Source organism: Cucurbita moschata, unplaced genomic scaffold, assembly GCF_002738365.1.
Source record: "Cucurbita moschata cultivar Rifu unplaced genomic scaffold, Cmos_1.0 Cmo_Scf00006, whole genome shotgun sequence".
NCBI classification, from domain to species: Eukaryota; Viridiplantae; Streptophyta; class Magnoliopsida; order Cucurbitales; family Cucurbitaceae; genus Cucurbita; species Cucurbita moschata.
The window spans coordinates 2,661,911-2,682,734 of record NW_019268522.1 but is presented as its reverse complement, the minus strand read 5'-3'; the positions used below and the strand labels follow the sequence as shown (position 1 = coordinate 2,682,734).

Sequence of the window (20,824 nt, the reverse complement as noted above, 5' to 3'; positions counted from 1 at the left end):
CCCCCCCCCCCCCCCCTAGAGGATAAAGGATTAGGGATGTTAGATGATGAAAGTCCCACGTCGCGGATAATTTAGGGAATAATCATGGGTTTATAAGTGAGGAATACTATCTCCATTGGTATGAAGCCTTTTGGGGGAGTCCAAAGCAAAGCCACGAGAGTTTATGCTCAAAGTGGACAATATTATACCATTACGGAGAGTCGTGTTTGTCTAACAAGGAGGTGTCATGGGAAGCTAGGTGCTTGAATTTCGTTAGTAAGTTTGTACTTTTGGAAAACCCTCATTCTCATTTTTACCTTATACATTCGGTTTAATTTTCACTTTGATTTCAACACAGAGGTGTCATGGGAAGCTAGGTGCTTGAATTTCTAGTCCATCCAGGTTAGTAAGGTCCATAGTGTAGGCTAATGAAGGAAGGTCCATCAGGGTTATTATATGTTCTATGAAGTAAATGTATCTTTTTTCTGTAGATTTATTTAGAGGAAAAGTTATCAATGTTATGGAATAGATCTGAATTTCAACGTTGTGCCGTTCTTAATTATCTGACTGTAGATTACGTGATTATATGCTTATGGATGACGGTCTTTTGCCAATTCATTGATTGGTATTATTAGTACATAACAAAAACCTAAGCTACCTATGAACGATCTTGTGCCAATATTTAGGAGAACTCACAAATGAATTAAGTTCATAAAGTTTTCATTTATTTGAACGAAACATGACCCGGTTGAGTTCATGTTCTTTTAGTTATTGGATTTAAATATTTATTTTAGGGCAGAATCAATTGTACGGTATATAAAATTAATTTGTTGTTTGGTTATTTGTGCTCAATTTTTATTAAAAATTAGGAGTTTCGACAAATTTTCATAATAAATATATGTTTTGATAAAAAATAATTGTATTAAATAAAAATAAAATAATGAATATAAAAATTATTTATATATTAATTTAAAATTAGCACTCATATTATTATATTTACGACATGTATGAAAAAATATATATATATATAAAAAAAAAAGCTTTTGTATTTTATTTAAATTTTTTAAAAATTTTCTGTTAAACTTTAAAAAAAAAACAACGTACGTATTCTTTTTTTTGGAAATAGATTGATTATTGACTATATTCGTGTGTACTTAATCTATACTGGTTTGTACACAAAAGCACGAGTTATATTGGGTACTTATACTTAAAAATATTGGTTTTCGAGAGGGACTATTGTAACCGCTCAAGCCCATTGCTAGTAAATAATGTTCGTCTCTTTTCCCTTTTAGGGCTTCCCTCTAGATTTTAAAACGCAACTACTACTGAGAGATTTTCTCATCCTCTTATAAGGAATGAGTCGTTCCCCTCTCCAACCAGCGTGAGATCTCACAATCCACCCCTCTTAGGGACCTAGAGCCTATGCCGACACACCGCTTGATATCTGACTCTAACATCATTTGTAACAGTCTAAGTCCATTGCTTGCAGATATTGTCTATTTTGGCCTGTTACGTATCGTTGTTAGTCTCACAATTTAAAAACGTGTCTACTAGAGAGGTTTTCACACCTTTATAAATGAGATGAGGTTGAGGAGGAAGAGAGGCGTCCAAATAAATAATTTTTTAATTCATAAACGGACTCTTTATTGTAACCTTTAAAAAATTTTAAATGAGCATATTTTAAATTTTCTTTTAAGCTAATTTGTTAAATTTTAGGAATATTTTAAAATAAATTACTATTTTTTTTTTTTAAAAAAAAAGTTGTATTATTAAATGTGGAAAATACAAAATTTAGCTTTATTTTTCTAAAATTTAGCATTTTTAAAAATAGGATATTTAAGTAAGTATTTGACGTAATTTCGGGAATCCCTTTCTTCTTCTTCTCTTCTTCTGTTCTTCGTTCTCATAGTCGTGTCCGCGGTTTGGTTTCTGATTGATTTGTGGGAAGCTTGAATCCCAGCATGACGGCGGAGGTGATTTCTCAGCCGAATGGAGTTGTCGCGAATGGTGGTGATTTCGACCTTAATTCTAACCCTAAATCTGGCGCCGCCAAGAAATCGCGGGAAAGTGAACGACGTCGTCGTCGGCGAAAGCAGAAGAAGAACCAGAAGGCTTCTAAGGTGAAGGAGGCTGCTGGTGGAGAGGATAGTGATGCTTCTGGTGATGACACAAAGGAGAACGATGATCTACTCCAGGTTTTTGGTTTTTTATTTTTATTTTTATTTTACGTTGTGGACATGTTCGTCGGTTTGTGGTTTTAGGGATACATTTTCTCAATGCTTCGGTATTGTTGGCTAGCAGTAGTTTTTGGTACGAAGATTGAACTAGATAGGTAGAATGTGTGGGTTGTCATGTGGGACGGAGCTTGATGTCTAAGAAATCTATCATTTTCAACCATTAGAAGGGGATTTAAGTTGAAATTAAGACGATACCCTCTGTGAGTTAGTATAGTAAGCAAGTAGCACCAAGAAATCTATCATTTTCAACCATTAGAAGGGGATTTAAGTTGATATTTCTGCCTGGATTTTGTTTAAGAACAATTAATTTAACTTAATTTTGATTGTTGGATAGCAAAAACATACATGGGTCTATTCCCTCTTCTTCTTCTTTGCTTCATTTTTTTATTATAAGAAACTAAATTTTCATTTGAGAAAAAAATTAAAAAAAAAAAAACAAGGGTATAAAGAAAACGAAGCCCACAAAATGAACTCGATCAAAAGAAAAGGGTTCCAATAAAGTAAAATGATACGAAACGAATAGTTACAAAAGACCTTAGAAACCGATGCCTAAAGGGAAACATAGAACCTGATAAAGGTCCAAACATCACTATGGAATCTTTTGATTCTCTGAAGATTTTATTATTCTTCTCACCTCACAAATCCCAAATCCTTGCTTCATTTCATATAGTTAAATGATTTTTTTAATGTTAACTAACCATTCATAACGCATTTGTTTGCTTTTGAAATTATAGGTTGTTGAGAAAGTAGAAATTGAATATGTACCTGAGAAGGCTGAATTAGATGATAGCTTGGACGAAGAATTTAGAAGAGTTTTTGAGAAATTCAATTTCAGTGATGTAGCTGGTGTTGAGGTAAGTATAAGCTTGCCAGAATAATTTTAGTTATCAATTCAATTTCTTCTGTGTCCAATCCTCTGAACTTTCTGGTTGATATTTCTACATAGGAGAATGAAAACAAAGATGAGTCTGCCCAAAATGCAGCATCTAAGAAGTCGGACTCAGATTCTGATGATGAAGAACTTGATAACCAGCAAAAGGAAAAAGGAGGCTTATCAAACAAGAAAAAGAAGGTAATAGGCTATTATCTTATACATATAAATAACGCTTTGGTTACTACTTGCCACAATGATCTGAAAGTAAATTGTTTTTGTCATTTTTCAGTTGCAACGGCGTATGAAGATTGCAGAACTGAAGCAGATTTGTTTGAGACCCGATGTTGTTGAGGTAGAAATGGACACGTTGCACTTTTCTTTTACCTTAAAAAATCATCATAAAAACCTGACACCAGAGTGTCTGGCTACATTTTCTAGTTATGGCATTCTTATGTGCTAATTTATTTACTGTTCAGATATGGGATGCAACTGCAGCTGATCCCAAGTTACTTGTTTATCTAAAATCTTATCGCAACACAGTTCCTGTGCCAAGGCATTGGTGTCAGAAAAGGAAATTTTTACAGGTCAGTAATTCCACTAATATTAAATTTACAGAATATACGTCTATGTACAATTGATGGGTATGTTAAACACGAGGGAATGAGAGAGTTGAGTGAGGGAAGATCGTGTTGATAAGGTTTCTCTTATGTATACATATCTGGTTCTTGCAGGGGTGTGGCTGTGACACTGTTGGAGCCGGAACTTGTAGGTGTTTGCTAAGAGCACCCTTGTATTATTTCTGTTTTAGTATATTTGGTGGTGTGGGTTGGGATGTGAACATTTTTATGTTGCATTGATGGGCGGGTTTACTTGTGTATTGCATGATTCTTTTTCTTATATATATATATCTACATCAAATCAATAATCAGTCTGCTTTGAAGTTTTAGATGCCTTTCTGTTATTAGTGACCCTGCATTCTATAATTCTAGTGATGAAATAATATCTTAGTTTAGATTGCATCTTATTGGTAGTTGGATTTATTTTGTAGGGGAAGCGTGGTATTGAAAAACAGCCATTCCAACTTCCAGATTTTATTGCAGCAACAGGAATTGAGAAGATTAGACAGGTTGCTTTCACCAATTTCTAGTTCTTGTTATGCTGGCAAAATCTTGTAGTCAGTCTCAATTTATTTCTATACTCATGTTAGACCCAATGTGATGCCTGACACTGCCAATTCTCTATTATATTTGTTATGCAGGCCTACATAGAAAAAGAGGATAGTAAGAAGTTGAAGCAAAAGCAAAGAGAACGAATGCAGCCAAAGATGGGAAAAATGGATATTGATTATCAGGTTTTTACTGCCTTCTGATTTTGATTTGATGTATATTTCGATACTCGTGTTCTGCTGCTAGGTGTCTGTGTTGTTGTGACCAGAACGTGAACATTCTAAGTTATTGAATTGGCTCTTGTGCACTAGGTTCTTCATGATGCTTTTTTCAAGTACCAAACGAAGCCAAAGCTGACAACACTTGGAGATCTGTACTATGAAGGGAAAGAATTCGAGGTATTGGGTTGTTACTATTATTTATCAACGATGCTCTTTGGTCTCTAGGACCAGTGCATCTGGGTGTTTTTCATGCATTAAGATATTGTTTGGGCCAGTGTGCATTTTAAGTTTATAAAGAAGAAGCTGGTACAGAAGTAGCTATTTGTTCAGATACTGAGTAGTTAATCCTAATGGAGATTTCTTCCTTCCTCACTTATTTGTTCCTCGGTGTACAGGTTAAGTTAAGGGAGATGAAACCCGGCATGCTATCACAAGAACTCAAAGAAGCACTTGGTATGCCAGAGGGCGCTCCTCCCCCATGGCTCATTAACATGCAGGTTGGACAGTTAAATTTATCGTCAAACTCAAATCTGATCTCATGTTTTCTTAAGGCTGTTTATTCGCGATCTTATAAATTATATTTTCCTTTCATAGAGATACGGTCCTCCACCATCCTACCCAGATCTAAAAATTCCAGGACTCAATGCTCCCATTCCACCTGGAGCTAGCTTTGGTTACCATCCTGGTGGCTGGGGAAAGCCTCCCGTCGATGAAGTATGTATTTGACTGTCGTATTCTATCTTCAGGTTAACGTCTGTCTTCTAAATCTTACCATTGTTCTCTGTTTTTATGGATAGTATGGCCGTCCACTGTATGGAGATGTGTTTGGTGTTCAGCAGCAGGAGCAAGCTAACTACGAGGTATCTTATTTATTTGTCTAACAACAGATTGTTTATTGATTTAGTGAAGGATAGATACATGAAAAGAAAAAACTAAAATTCCCAACCTTTAAGTTCTTATAAGACTTCCTCAAACTATAGGAAAGGGGTAGAATTACATAAGTAGGTGGTGAACACCAGTCTGAAGACAGAATTTATTGAATCCAATATTTTCTCTTAGTTTCTCTACGTTTGAAATGCTTCTTTGCTGATTTCTTCTTTTTTGCTCGAATGTGATTTTTTTTTTTTTTTTATGGCAACACCTTCTGTGCCGCACTCATATTTTAAGACATTCTGTTATACTAAGTTCTTAAAAGTAGAGTAGTGTGATTCTCTCAACTTCCACTTTTGAGATTTTTGTATATGTCTGTTATTTGATTGCTTGATGCCTTGTATAGGAGGAACCCGTTGATAAGACCAAGCATTGGGGTGATTTGGAGGAAGAGGAAGAGGAAGAGGTGGAGGAGGAGGATGAGGAGGAAATTGAAGAAGAGGAAATGCAAGATGGTATTGAATCTGTGGATAGTCTATCGAGGTATGCCATCATTGCCATTTTATCTCAAGCTCAATTTTGAAATCTCTTTCTTGGTGTAATCATCTTGAATGTAATTATATGAGAAAATGAAATATTCTTGTTGGAATTCTGCAAAGGGATAAAAAGTAAAATATTCTTGAATGTTCAAATTTCCAAGGATGGGCACGATAAAGAAAAGTTAAAGATATTACATGTTATTTCCACAAGATCAAAACATATGTGGCATCTTGGATTAAGACACTTCAATTAATATGAAGGCTTTCGATATTTTTGAATGCTTCCGTCAATTTCATATACTGACTAAAATAGATTGAAGTTAAACAATTAAAACAGTATAACAAATAGATTGAATGCTTAGTTAGCCTTGTCTTAAATGCGGCTGTGGTGAGACATGCCTTTGTGGTTGTGCGTCCCAGACCTTTTGGATATCCAAACCTGATCTTTGGACTTTGTCTATGCTTCCCAGTTATTCTCCATTCTCCGGATTGATTCAGTAACGAGTTCCAATGTTTTGCTTATACCGTATACTGGACGTATGCGATTAAGCCTTTAAGCAGTTCAATAATTGACTTGTCTGTTTCATGCAGCACTCCTACTGGTGTGGAGACACCAGATGTTATTGACCTTCGGAAACAACAGAGGAAGGAACCGGACAGGCCTCTTTACCAAGTAAGTAAATAATCTCTGAATGTGACTTCATCAGAACTTGCCTTCTCTCTATTGTTTATTTCAAACTGCAATGTGATTTACTGTTCGGTTTCTTGAAGGTTCTCGAAGAAAAAGAAGAGAAGGTTGCTCCTGGGACATTGCTTGGAACTACACATACGTATGCAACTTATTCGTTTCATCTTTTTATGATAGCCATCAACTTTTCTTTCTTATTGTACTCAAATTGACACTTTGATGTGCATGTCTGTTTTCAGTTATGTTATTAGTGGCGGTACTCAAGATAAGACGGGAGCCAAAAGGGTAAGAAACTTTTTAATGGTTCGTGGTATAATATGAACTCGGTGATTATTTGTCGACAATTAGTAATAATCTTCCTTTTCATGGCTATGTATGTTCCCAGGTTGATTTGCTTAGAGGTCAAAAATCTGATAAAGTGGACGTTACTTTACGACCCGAAGAATTGGAAGCTATGGAAAATGTTCTACCTGCGAAGTATGCGACATCCACTTAGATGTGTAACTAACTAATTCATGTCATAATTGGGCTCCTAATTCTCTTTTTTTCTCTTCTCTCAGATACGAGGAAGCTAGGGAAGAGGAGAAGTTGCGGAGTCAGAGGGAGGACTTCAGCGACATGGTTGCGGAGGTGTGATTCTTTTGTTAAACGAGTCGACCGATTCGTTCTTGATACTCAACATATTAACAATTAGAACATTTATTCTTGCAGAATGAGAAGAAAAGAAAACGTAAGATGCAGGAAAAGGATGGAAAATCTAAGAAGAAAGATTTCAAGTTCTAGGCCATTTTTTGTTTCGGTAATCGAACCACTCTATCGACTACTACTACTGCCATACCGAGCTGGCTTTTGCTTTCGTTGGAGATGTCGATCTTGGTAGTATCAAGTAATGTGATATCCTATAAAACTTCCAACACTGGCTCTTCCTAAAACCACCCAGACCCCTCTTTGCAGGGTACTCTACATAGATAGTCGCATATACAGACTCTTCAATGGAAGTAGTTTGTCATATTAGTAGGTTCTGTATTCTTCGTTCTTTTCGATTCCCGAGCTTCGAAAGGGCTGCTGTTTTCGATTCCCGAGCTTCGAAAGGGCTGCTGTGCTATGACTAAAATGAATAGTAGCTACTATAGATTTATCTACAAATGAGTTTTATGTTGTTTTGTCACGGCGGCTCTGTTGTACTTAAAACACCAATTAAACTTTGACTTAGTTAAGTGGAAGTTAATTGTTCCAAATTGATTCAATTTTCAGCTGATTAATCTTGTGCTTTTGTTAACGTTTTTTTTACCTTTCTTCTTTTATTAAATTTGAAGCAGTTTTACCTCTGTTCTCCATCCAGTAATTTTATTAAGAAAACGGGTTAAATTCTCTGAATTATTCACTTCACGTTATACTAACAAAGGGATAATGTTGCACTACAAATCTTCTATTACACAATTTGGAAAATATTAATCACGGAGGAAGATTCAGATTACTTTGTTAACACTGTTTGAGATTCGATTCACTCTATAAACAAGATCGATCATGTCTAAGCTTGAATGATTCTTTTTTATTAAATATCTCACGCAAGAACACTTGTTTGAGACTCTACAAACAATACAAACAAAGATCGATCATGTCTAAGCTTGAATGATTCTTCTTAATATCTCAAGCAAGAACAAGATCGATCATGTCTAAGCTTGAATGATTCTTCTTAATATCTCAAGCAAGAACATTTGTCAAAGGTAGAATACTTGTTTGAGATTCGAATAATTCTAAGATTGAACATGTCAAAGTTTGAATGAAACTATTAAAATCAGTTTAAAGCGGAATGATTCTTGATCAAATATCTCAAACAATAATACTTGTTTGAAATTCGAATCATTCCACAAGTAAGATTAATTATGTCGAGCTTGAATGAAACTATTAAAGATATTCTTATTGTCACGTCTACTTTATGGTTGTTTACTCTAAATTATAATCCACCCAAAATTTATAACAATGAAACTTCATTGTTAATTTAAACAACATTTTCTTCGCATCTTTATAAAGAGAGATATTGTATGATAATAAGGTATAGCAGAAAAAGGATGTTCCCATTAGGCAAAGGTAGAATTTTGGGGCTCTTTAAGTATTCACATCAATCGGTTTATACCAGAAAGCTTTTAGGACAAAAGAGAAGCATTATAAATACAGCCTTCACAGAGCATTTACCTTCTCCTATATTAACCACCACCCTAAACCCACCCTCCCCCCCTCCCCCCCTTCCCAACCAGTTAATTTTGTCACCGAGTGTTAATTAAAGGCAGAAGACAATCAGCTGAAGTGTGTACCGTCTAAAGATCATCGGCTGAATGATGATTTAACTGTGGCAGTAGACAGCCAAAAACTAGACAACAACCATGAGTGAAACTAGAGAGAACTATTAGCCATCTCGACTGTCGATTGTCGCCGTCGTCAGCTTGTCATCGCAGAGAAAACAAAGCTTAGGATTAAGAACCCCATCCCCCACTGTTACTTGGACCAGAACCACCACCACCACCACCCCAATTCCCTTTGGAATTCCCAGTCCCACCCCAACCACCGCCACCGCCACCACTGTCGCTTAATCCATTACCACCACCACCCCCACTCCCACCAGAGCTCCAGCCACCGGGGAAGGCTTCTTTGCCTGGTGAATTTTGAATTTTGGCTCCTGGGAAGTTGCTCAATCCATCATCCCCATCCTTGGAAGATGAATCCCACCTGGAGGAATCGTAACTAGAATCTGGCCTCTCATTGTTCCCTCTATTGTTATTGTATGAGCCTCGACCACGCCCACGTCCACCGTATGGTCTAGGCAGACCACTAGGATGTCCATCACGACTACCAGAATTTCTGTTGTCATGTCGCCCTGCAAGACAATATAATGACAAATCAAAAGGTTAAAATGAATTGGGAGAAGAAATGGCATACAATGCTATGAAACTCTAGCAGGACCCAAAACCACAGGGATCCAATAAGGAAAGAGGAAAAACTACATTCAGCCATCTAAGGCTAAAGTTTAATCACATTATTCAACCTGAACATTCCTAGAGCAGAGAAGTAATTTGAATGCAGTTCATAGTTCTCATAAAATATTAAATAAGTTTTGAAAGCAACATTCTGTGGACCTCACCTGTTCTAGACCCAGGAGTAGAAGAACGATCCCTGTCATATGACTGGCTTCTCCAGCCACCATCATGCGATGAACCACCCCAAGGGCTACCTGCAGATGCTGCGGAAGAGCCACCAGTTGCAGGGCTCCGCATTGGTACCATAGCAGCAACTGATCTAATCGATGGTGCTGAATCATGCTGGGGATCATCAATGTGCCTTTGAAAATAGGCCACAAGCCTATCAATATCTTCAAACATTCTTTTCCTAAATTTAAATCCCTTCGGATAGAGCCCAATATACTCGTGGTGTGGATTTGTACTTCGTATGTATGTCAAAATGAATGTACCCGGATGTTCGTGAGAAATTCCAAAACCGTAAACTATTCTCATTGGATACTCTGACTTCTCAATCTTCATAAGTTCGTCAACTTCTGCTTTTGTGCCCTTCCTGAACTTGCGATAACTTAGCATCGTCTTTAAGTGAGCAACTAAGGGATCAACATAGCGATCCATCACCTGCATTTATGGGAGGCATACAAGAGAGACTCAATAGAGGTGCCATGTCAACTTCAACAAAAAATCAAGACATGCAGACGTTAGTTGCACAATCATATGATAGTTCTCTAATATTAAATGCAGAAGCCCAGAGATTAACAATTCCAAAAAGGCCGTTAACAATTTCTACAACTTATGACATGCATCACATTGAAGGCTGACATATGACCACCAGAACACCACTAACCTCGTCCAAATCCTCGAACGTGTCCTCCCCAATTTTCAAGGTCTTCCCAATACGCAACAAGCTAGTTATGTCTTTATGTTCCTTTCCACCTTCAACTATATCTTTGTGAGCATATACTCCATTGTAAATTTTAAGTGTCAAAGTCAAAAAAGAAGGTCCACGAGAACTTGGTCGCACAATACTTTCACCAGGATCCTTGTCAGATAAGAGCTGCCATAAAGAAAAGAATGTTAGAATAGACTTCACAAGAGAATGAAGTGCACGAGAAGTAACATTTATGGGGAAAAACTAATCAACCATTTTCAAACAAATATCCTCGAAGACTCATTATTCTTCACTAAATGAAATTCAAGAAATAAAATCACTTCCCTCGTGTATTAAATATAAACTAGAAGGTTTACATGGACCCCAAAATCAGTTCCACAAAACACCATTCCTCTAAATCCTCTCTAACTGAACATGCTACAAAACAGTCTTTTCATCTTATGACCTCACCTCTGTCAAAATTTTGTGGAGTTAACATCTTAGGTACCAGATTAGTCGTATTTGAACTTGAGACCCCTCTGGAATTCTCTTCCAAATCTCTCTTTAATCATTTGTTTACCTCCATAATTCCACCATTCCCATTTCTTTTCCAAGTTATTAACGTTAAAATTTTGAGAAAATAATTATATCTCTAGAGCGTGTCATCTCACGCAAAAATCTTCTAGGGTGCATTTTCTCCAGCGATGCATCTTACACAAGCACAATCCTAAAATTATTGATCATCTGGCTTCATATATATTATCCTGGTGGAATTGGGAGCATTGATAAAGACTTTTCATTTCTCATTACCTTTCCCTAAAAAGAGTTCTGTTTTTCTTTTCATCGAAATTTTCTCATCCAAATCTCTCTTTAATCATTTGTTGACCTCCATAATTCCACCATTCCCCTTTCTTTTCTAAGTTATAGATATTAAAACTTTGAGGAAAATAATTATATATCTTAACGGATTATCTCACACAAAATTCTTCTAGGGCGCATTTTCTCCCGTAATGCATCTTATGCAAGCATGATGATTCTAAAAATGTGGACTAGGGAGCATGGACTTTTCAATTCTCAGTTGCACTCCTTGCAAAATGTTGAAAATATGGAGGAATTTTATGGGAAACAGGAAGTCTTGAAGTAGTTTTTTTTTTTTAACTGTCCACTGGAATTTTTGGTTGAAAAGGGATGGCAGGGCGTTTTTCTGTGTAGAGGAATTTGGTTCCGCTTACACCTCAGCTAAAAAACAAAATCATTGGGTAATCTATAATCTACAGAAAGGAGATATGCCATGAAACTTCTTGAACTTCCAAAAAAAGATACAATTTTATCGAAAATTGAAGGATCATAAATCGAGAGAAAATTTGTTAGTTTCAAAGGACCAAAAATAATACTATCATGAACCAAGAAATGCCTTGAAAACAAGGAAAGAAACTATATTTAATGCTATCATGAAACAATCATAAAGCCCCAATAATTAAATGCAACCAAAACAGCATCTTGGTAAAAGATAGAAATCAAAACAGCTCAAGTAAAAGTCCTTTTAAGAATATTCTTCCCTTTTCTTAGTAACTATCAACTATTGAGGCTCTTAAGTGTGATTGTGTAGTATGGGGTAGTCCATCGTCATTTTACCAGATGAAAGGTGTTTATCATGACTTTTAAAGTGACTAAACAATAAAGTATAGCCACTTAAAATGTTTTTATCTTCACTCATTGACATTCGGGTCCCTAACTTTGTACACCTAAAATTTAAAATAAGACAAAGTTTCTTAGAGAAAAACAAACCTCCATTGCTTCATCTGCTGTTATATTCTGGAAACGAGGGTGAACAATCATTCTTGGCTTGAAAAGCTTTTTCGCAAGTTCCTTCTCTTTTCGGGACTTGTCTTGCTCACTCTGTAGGCTGCTTCGATCTTCATGATAGTAGGGATCAAGATTTCGAGTAACCTGGTGCCGATTACTTCTCATCTCACTCTCTTTACAAACAAGGAAAACTTGATACCTATTCTTCTGAATTGATTTAATCTTGCAAGTAACAATATCCCCCTCGTGTAACCTATCAGACAAGTCAGAAATATCTCTAGAATCATCTTCATAATCTTCTTTCATAAGCATTCCAGTCAATCCAGATTCAAGTCCACAAATTGCTCTTTGCCCTTGTACTTTGCGGACTGTAGCTTGCACAATTTTCCCTTCCGCAAGGGTATCTTCTGTTTCACCAGATATCATGTAAAACTCTTCATCCTGACTGGGCTCTTCATATTGCTTACGCCAATCCTGAAAGCCCTGCATCAGTTCTCTTTTTATGTCAAGAAAAGTATCTCGTTTATCTTCCCGATTCTTGCTCTTAGAATATTCATCAACATCAAGAGTCCTCAGTAAATGAGGCCGGTCTCTAACATGCTCTATGGCCATCTCTGCATCCTCATCATCGTTAGCGTCACCTTTAACATCTTCATCAAAAACATCTTTTGCTAATTCTTGCGCTAAAGCATAAGATTCAGGATGAATTCTCGTATTATCCAATAAATCTATAAATTGGCTGCTGCTTGCAGCCAATCCACTCCGCCTTACACGCAAGAACCCAACTGCATTAACAAATACCTTTTTACCAAGACCATGTGCTGTAACAAAGTCCTTCCGTGTGAAAATTGATCCAGCCCTCACCAAGGATCTCTGCAAAGAAGCTGCCTTCCTAGGTCCAAGTCCAGCTATAAATTGCAATGGGCTGAACAACCATTCATGGCTTATAGCCAAATTAGTGTCCAGGCCAACCTGGTTGGTTACATTAACCATAACCTGTTCAACCATTCCGTATTTGTCATCTGGGGTCAGGAAGTTCTCCAAAGGATGTAGTTTCCAAGATAAGATCTCCCTTCCTGGACCACAAAGTGTTGCAACCATAGCGAGAGGATTTTGCAGATAGCGTCCAAGAGCAACAGCACGCTTCACAATGCCTAATAAGAAAAGAAATTTATAAAATCACTTACAATAAAATAGAAGTTCAAAAGTAAAAAGAAATCAATACAGAAAAAAAGAGCCAGTGTACTACCTGATTGCCCTTGTAATTGATCAGAGGAAATCCTAGAATTTTCATACAAACGAGGAAGGGACTCATCGCCATATACAATGCTTAATCCATCCATCTCATGTCCAACATCTCTAGGATTCTCCTCCACCATCTTAAAAATAATCTGACAAAATAATAAAATAGCAAATGAATGACATGATACATACCATCTGGAACGATAACATGATATGTACCATCTGGAATGTTGTACATTTAAACAGAAACTGAGCAAACAAGACCAACAAATGTATGTGACTCAATAATTATGAGCGGAAATGCAGAATCTTAATAAATCCTTGAGAAGGATTACTATTATTATTCAACCACTACAAAGTCGTCTGAACCCTACTTATTTTCTATGGAAAATAAAATTCATTATTAAAAGAGAAACATGAATAAACCAAGAAGAGAAACATCCCCCGACTAGAGCTAAGAGAGATTGTTTCATCACACCTCTATCTTAAACAAGAAATTCGCCAACCTATAAATGCCAATGGGCTCCAAATTCTTTTTATAATTTCTAAACTTGTGAGATAATTGGTCTCCCGAAGACAGTATCAAGGACCTTTGAAGACTTGGTTTAATTCAAGTGTCTTTGTTGTTATCGCCTAAACCCATAAGGTTAGTACCAAATCATGTTAGAGATTACTGATTCAAATCTTCCCAACAACCCAAATTCCAAGGACTCGATAAATAAATCCATTTCACTAAGAAGTCCTATTGCTCCAACATAAAGGCCTTTCTCAAAAGTAGCACACCAAAAATTGAGAACACTCACCAGAAACTTCTAAATTATCAAACCATAACGTGAAATGGATTCTATTAGCACGAGGTCCTTATATACAATATAGTTATGTGATCTTTTATAATTCAACAGATAGCACCATATTTCATTGATATAATGAAAAGGAAAATGGCTCCAAAGAAACTAGATAGCACCATACATATGATATATTTACAACCCCCAAAGAAACTAAAGACAACAAGAGAGAATTGATGGTAACAAATTGCAGTAGTGAAATAACATTAAAGCAAGTTTAGATGAATTTTGTGCTGCACTCCTCTGCTAAACAAGCACATACCATTCCTAAAAGAGGGAAAAACTATAATCTCATTATAGAATATATGCACCAGCACCACTAGTTATTGGATCACTAACCTCATAAATATCATCTTTCAATCGGGTACAAGATAAATTAACTGCTCCTAGAACAACGACATGTGGTTGATGGTCTGTCATGAACTTCAAAACTCGCTCTTGATCATTTTTCTTCCGCTGTTGATCATTCACATTTTGAGAACGTATGGTGAGAGATCCAGTGTAAAGAACATCAAGAACCTCACCAGCTGAATCTAACATCACAAAGGTGGTAGCTGGCTTTCCAGGACCCCAACAGCATGCCATTACCCTTGGGGCAGCCTCTTCATCAGAACTAATATCATTTTCTTTGTGTTGATATGGACCAACAGATACTTTATTCCATAAATTCTTTCCATATTCCATAAGTAACCAGTTTTTTGCTTTACTAGTCATCAGGGTTCTTGCCTCTTTCTCCATTGAAGGCAGAAGAAAACCAGAAAGTGCATCCTGCAATATCAACTTTCTCTGCTCATTCCACAGCTGAGCAGATTTGCTAACACCATCACTCAGATAATATTCATTAAAATCATTTATCAACTTATTTAAATGTTTTTCGGGTAGCTTGAGAGTAACAGTCAGAAGTTTTTCTTCTTCAGCCTTCTGAATAAGAAGCCACTGTGCATCCTCAAATCTACTCAGTGGCTTTTCACGGAGCCACTTAACAGCTGAAAATTGATGAAAAGAATCTATTGTAACATTTCCATCTGATGTAGGACTTGTTGATATCACGGCATAGTCCATATAGTAGCTCCTGACATGCTTCCTCACACAAGGTTCACAACTAATCTCAATAGCTGCCTGAAATCACAAGAGACAGAGAAGACCATGAAAATATTCTATACCGCATTCTATAATTAAATCTAGGGAAACAAAACTATAATACCATATGCCTAGCTCCCTTGAGAACAGCTTGAGGAGTCTCAAACATCGCACAGGTAAAGTTTGATGCCATCTCTTCAGGTGTTTCCTTTGGATCCTCCAACTCATCATTCCTCTAAAAAATGGAACAGGTGTTATCACCGTATTCAAGATTCCAGATAAAATCATATCAAATAATACTGACCATCTTTTCTAAGGAGAGCTGCAACCCGAATTGCTCAGAGCTATAACCAAATTTTCCTGCAACCTCCCATAAGCCAGCCTTACTACATATACTGTATAGTGATTTCCTCTTAGGCCTTTTGAACTGTCCTTCATCAACACCAACTTCACCAGGGGGAAAATGCAAATTGAACTTTGAGTCAACATCATCTACCTCTCTCTCTGATTCAGCTGCCTTGAGAGATTTCATGACCGAATCAAAAAGCTGTTTATTCAATGACAGTCTAGTTTCATCATAAATCCTACATGCCTCCTCGTCATTACGCTTCTTGTAGTATGATTTAAGAGCATTTTTCCGCTTTTGAAGAAGCAGCCACTTTTTGTCCAAGTCTTGAATTGCCCAAAGTATCTACAACGAAAAGTAAATATACATTGCATCTCACGTTTTTCAAGTCCATATAAGTGGAGCATTACTTCCAAGTACAATTTTACTGACCTTATGCCACTTTAACGAGGGTGTTTTTTCATTTCTATCCTGATCATCACCAGATTCATGTTCTGTATCTTTTAATAAGCTTAGGATTTCCTCCTTCCTATACATGGCAATGAATGGTATCTAAAAGAAAGAACAGAACAGAACAGAACAGAAAAATATTAGAACAAACAAGTATAGATGAGAATACTAAGGCTAATAAATGATAAGAGACCACTAACATCTAATTTCTGGACATGTACAAGATCCAGAAACCGCAGAATGTCACCCTTTGTTACAGATAGGTCTTGTCCACTGGCATTGCCAAATAAAGAGTTCATTCCATTAGCAATATGACCATGTATCCAAGAAGCCTCCTCATCCTCCAGCCTCTCGTCCATAGTAGGAGGAGGCCCAGTGCTTTCCTCTGAAATCTAAAATAAAGGCAACAAAATAAATAAATAACCCATGAAGATGCCAATATACAACATGAAATTATATTCTGATATGAAAAGAAACCTGCATTCTTTCGGGCATATCAATCTCCCTTATCTGGTCATCTTTTTCTGTCATATACTTCTCAGAAATTACAATTGGTTCAAATTCATCTTCTAATCTCTTTTCACGCCACTCATGAGTATCCAATTCTCTTTTGCGAAGCTGAAGAAGCTCATCGACATCACCAAAAATTTCATGTGCCTCCTGCAAAGCAGTTGATGAAACACCAGGCGCTTGTCTGGATTTCTTTTTCTTCAATTTCCTCCGCCTAGATCGTACAATTAATAAATTAAGGTTAAATATGTACAATAAGATGGTTATTGGCAACAAAATTAATAAAAACACCAGAAGATGTGGACTGAGATCCCTAAATATATGAAGGAAAAAAAACCTTAAGGGAGCCCCATCTTCATCAACTTCTTCATCCACAATGAAATCAGCCATTTCATCCTCATCTCCTATGTCAGCATCTTCTTCCTCTTCAGGTTGTTCCTCCTCTTCGGCAATATCCTCAAGTGGAGCTTCAAATAATCACCATAATGTTTCAAAACGTAACTAAGAGTGATACCTCAATGAGAAACGTACCTAGCGTACTTACAGTAGAAATTAGGCAGTAATAAAAAGAAATCAAAAGCATACCTTCATCATCACCAAACAAACTACGTTTAAGTTTTTCCTCTGCAGTTCGTCCGCCTCTACTACTTTCGACAAAATCCTCATCATCAGAAAATCCAGAAGGCTCGACATTGTCCCTTCGAGCTTTTTTAAGCCTCTTAAACTTTTTGCTCCCCTGAAAAAGATGATAAAAATGCTCAGAAATAAATAATATGAAGCAATATTATAAAAATCCAATACCACTACCTTCGGCCGTTGAATGCTAATATTGTTGTCCTCAAGGAGTTCATAGTCATCTTCATCAAGTACATATTCCTCCCTAAGAAAGTGAAGATCATCTCATGTCAATACAGAGATTTTTTAAAATAAGAAATCAGACTTTAATTGAGAAAAATAAAAGGATGTACAAGGGTATACAAAATAAACAACCTGCACAAGAGGATCCCAAACCTAAAAAAGGTCTCCAATGCAAAAGAACTACGCCTAACTGATAATAACAAAAAGTCATAGAGGCCAGTACCCATACAGAAGTGTTAAACCCAATATAAAAGGAGACAGACAGATAAGTCACCCAGTGACAGAACCATTGACCTCTTGGTCAAGTGCACGTCACTTACTACTGCTAAATTCAGTTTGACAAATTATAATTCAAATAAAATTAAAGCACCAACCTTCGACCTACTGTCTATATTAGTTCAGGTTACAGACCAAACTCATTTGAACAGGTTGAAAAAAAAATCCATTTCAGATAAAAATAATATTTATTATACTAAGTCAGAGAGTAAACTTCACTTTTTCTTCCTTTTCTTCTTCTTCTGCCTTTCATCATCACTGTCTTCCCTCTCCTCTACATCTTCATCTTCTTCTTCGATATCATCGACTATGAAACCATCCTTTTCATACTCATCTTGTCCTTCTTCTATAAAATAAAAAAGGACTTATTACCAGCAAAAGAAAATACCGTACATTTAAAATTAATTGTTGCCGCAAACAGAGACAATGAAAAAGATAAGATGAATAATTGCTATTTGACCACAAATTCATTCCAATGCCTTACATTGGGGGGTTAACTCTTCCTTTTAGATCAAAACCATTTTATTAAATAAGCATTCTAAAAGCATAGATAGGAAGATGAAATATCCTTTCCCATTCAAAGCCAGGAAAAGATTACTTGTAGGCTCCCTAATTAGCTTGAATCAACCAAGAAATACTACAAAACCCCTATAACAGGAATCTCAATTTCAAAGCATAATACACATGAACACCCCATTGTATGATCATATGCATTGTCAAAAATCCTACAATTCTTTACAAGCTAAAGATCTAGCATGTTTCCATAATCGCATTTAACCAACAAATTTTAGCTTTTCCATTAAAGAGCACTCCATAAATATGAGCAGTTACGTTAAAAGCCTCATGTCTATTATGTGGGATCACCAATTAAAATCAAATAGCTTAAGAATATTCCATTGGAAGTTAATGAAGGGGAAGTTAATACAGAAAGGGTAACACTCTTATAATCTAAGTCCCCCTCCCCCAATTCAAAAAATGCATCTCTCGCAAGATCTCGAAACATACTTCTAATCTAATTGACTAAATGGGAATCCTCTCCCCGATTCAACCCCTTCCCATAAAACATTATCATGATCCTTCTCAATTGCCATTTAATAGTTAAGGGAAATCTTGAGTTCTAATCAACATGAATAGAATAAAAGTAAAGTTTCCCCCTTTCAAGAAGTAAGCCTTCCTCCCAGACAAAAATACTGTCTAAATCTTTTCAATGACCAAGCTACAACATGAAGACACTCGAGAATTATGACCTAACCTAAGGGCATACCTGTATGCATAAAATGCAAAGGTGCAACACCTTGTTATGGATAACGCAAAGAATAAAACATTCATCCACATTCACCTTAAGACCTATAATCAACTGAGACGATTGAGAAAAGATTAAGAAGAAAAAATTCCTCTTCCCCCAAATAAACTCACAATAAAGTATCTCACTTTCTATACATTACAATACACCAGTTATCAATTGCACTTCAGTTACAAATGTTCCTAGTTCAATCAAGAACCCAGAAAAAAAGAAGTACTCTTTTTTCTATATGAAGCAAAGATATTTCTTCCAATGAACTACTGACAATCTTTTGAGAAAACTACCGAATGGCCTATATAAGACTAAGACTCCAGACTGTTCCCGAGCACGTGTAAACATGTTTTCAGTAATATAGAGCCTTATATTGAAAAAGCATTGAGCAGAGTGCCATTTAGAACTCAGTAATCACAAAGTTCGATCTGATGCTATAAATACAAAGCAATCACCCATCACAGCATAAATAGAAGACCCATCAGAAGGTAGCTAGAAACTTTGTGATTCATCGTGGTCACGAAAACAGTTCCTGCTACGTCTCATTACTTCTATCATTCCTAAAACACATCTAAAGACATAAAGTCGTCATGAAGTTTCTATTCGCCCCTTAAATCACCCATGGCTAGAAGGAATACCCCGAAGGCATGAAAAGAGTTACTTATCCGAATTTCTTCAAGCCGAGTCAACCTACTGATAGATAATGCAAGACCTAAACATTAGACAATCACTGACTCACGAAACTCTTAGGATACGCCACATACCCTAACGAGTTACAAATATGCCACACCCTCAGTTTCACCCTTAGTCCTCACCCCAGCTCAACAATTCTGGCCATAAATTGAAAAATTGTCACTGTTTCTCATCCTCTATAACCGAATTGGAGAACAATAGAGCGGGTGGGAGGAGTAATATATTACTAACAAAAGATTAAAGAAATAAAGAACCGACACACTGACCACCAATCGACCCACAGATACCCAAAAACATCCAAGACACTAAAAGAAAATCCGAGAAAAAAATACAACCAACAATTTCAGATAAAAATAAAGAAAAAAGACACAAACCATCTTCTTCATCTTCCTCGTCCTCCATATTACGACCGTCGACATCATCACCGTCAAGCGGCTCTCGGTCGTCCAATTCGACCTCATCTACAGAAACAACCGAGTGAGAAGAGAGGGAAGAATGCAAAGAGAACCAGAAAATCCAAGCGAAAAGTGAAAGAACAAAGACAAGAACAAACCTTCTTCATCGGAGATCACCGCCTTGCCCATTGACGGAGATGGAAGAGTAATGAAAGAAGTAGAACTGATGAACGAATTGGGGAGGGAGGAAATTGGAAGCAGAGAGCACCTGCAATGGAGCCCTAACTACAGAGCAGTTAAATGAACCCCAAAAAAATGTAATTTATTTATTTATTTACTTATTTATTATCATTATTATAATTATTATTATTATTATTATTTAAAATTTTCACGAGTTATAAACTATTTATTAAATTTTTGTTTAAATTATAAAATTTTCTACCGGTTGTTTTTAATTATCCGTCTTCCTAAATTTTTATATTACCTATTTGATTAGTAAAAAATAATTTTAATTAGTTAAATTTAATTTTATTAATTAATAAGTATATTAAGAATAATGTATTATTTTTA

The 20,824-nt window shown here is 36.3% G+C and overlaps 2 protein-coding genes across 3 annotated transcripts; one reads left to right on the top strand and one right to left on the bottom strand.

Moving 5' to 3' along the window:
• Nucleotides 1-1,826: 1,826 nt before the first annotated feature.
• LOC111444220 (splicing factor 3B subunit 2-like) lies at nucleotides 1,827-7,827 on the top strand. Of its 2 annotated transcripts, XR_002710665.1 has the most exons (19): nucleotides 1,941-2,174; nucleotides 2,951-3,070; nucleotides 3,163-3,288; nucleotides 3,380-3,442; nucleotides 3,567-3,674; nucleotides 4,139-4,216; nucleotides 4,349-4,441; nucleotides 4,568-4,654; nucleotides 4,873-4,974; nucleotides 5,072-5,191; nucleotides 5,275-5,337; nucleotides 5,754-5,890; nucleotides 6,478-6,559; nucleotides 6,658-6,716; nucleotides 6,814-6,859; nucleotides 6,960-7,051; nucleotides 7,135-7,204; nucleotides 7,286-7,611; nucleotides 7,643-7,827. XR_002710665.1 is itself a non-coding variant. In XM_023082230.1 (18 exons), the coding sequence occupies exons 1-18, from the start codon at nucleotides 1,941-1,943 to the stop codon at nucleotides 7,355-7,357; spliced, it is 1,752 nt and encodes a 583-aa protein (XP_022937998.1). In that variant the 5' UTR covers nucleotides 1,827-1,940; the 3' UTR covers nucleotides 7,358-7,827. The 2 variants fall into 2 exon arrangements, 1 of the variants encoding a protein (XP_022937998.1); XM_023082230.1 differs by having other exon boundaries at nucleotides 1,827-2,174; nucleotides 7,286-7,827.
• Nucleotides 7,828-8,633: 806 nt separating this feature from the next.
• LOC111444018 (transcription elongation factor SPT6 homolog) lies at nucleotides 8,634-20,563 on the bottom strand. The gene is made up of 17 exons (XM_023081921.1): nucleotides 20,413-20,563; nucleotides 20,234-20,320; nucleotides 18,092-18,218; nucleotides 17,546-17,618; nucleotides 17,324-17,474; nucleotides 17,076-17,205; nucleotides 16,706-16,952; nucleotides 16,429-16,620; nucleotides 16,211-16,330; nucleotides 15,737-16,123; nucleotides 15,557-15,667; nucleotides 14,692-15,471; nucleotides 13,515-13,656; nucleotides 12,248-13,419; nucleotides 10,436-10,645; nucleotides 9,714-10,209; nucleotides 8,634-9,449 (listed from the first exon to the last, which is right to left on the bottom strand). Exons 1-17 carry the CDS (start codon nucleotides 20,441-20,443, stop codon nucleotides 9,049-9,051), a joined length of 4,857 nt encoding a protein of 1,618 aa, XP_022937689.1. The 5' UTR covers nucleotides 20,444-20,563; the 3' UTR covers nucleotides 8,634-9,048.
• Nucleotides 20,564-20,824: the final 261 nt, after the last annotated feature.

What these genes read in the sequence shown, in the direction of transcription:
- LOC111444220 (XM_023082230.1), top strand. Translation starts at nt 1,941, where the DNA reads ATGACGGCGGAGGTGATTTCTCAGCCGAATGGAGTTGTCGCGAATGGT. An exon ending in AGGAGCAAGCTAACTACGAG is followed by an intron (nt 5,338 to 5,753) that starts GTATCTTATTTA and finishes TGCCTTGTATAG; the next exon opens with GAGGAACCCGTTGATAAGAC. An exon ending in ATAAGACGGGAGCCAAAAGG is followed by an intron (nt 6,860 to 6,959) that starts GTAAGAAACTTT and finishes GTATGTTCCCAG; the next exon opens with GTTGATTTGCTTAGAGGTCA.
- LOC111444018 (XM_023081921.1), bottom strand. Translation starts at nt 20,443, where the DNA reads ATGGGCAAGGCGGTGATCTCCGATGAAGAAG. An exon ending in CGAGGAAGATGAAGAAGATG is followed by an intron (nt 18,219 to 20,233) that starts GTTTGTGTCTTT and finishes TTTATTTTATAG; the next exon opens with AAGAAGGACAAGATGAGTAT. An exon ending in TACATGTCCAGAAATTAGAT is followed by an intron (nt 16,331 to 16,428) that starts GTTAGTGGTCTC and finishes TCTTTCTTTTAG; the next exon opens with ATACCATTCATTGCCATGTA.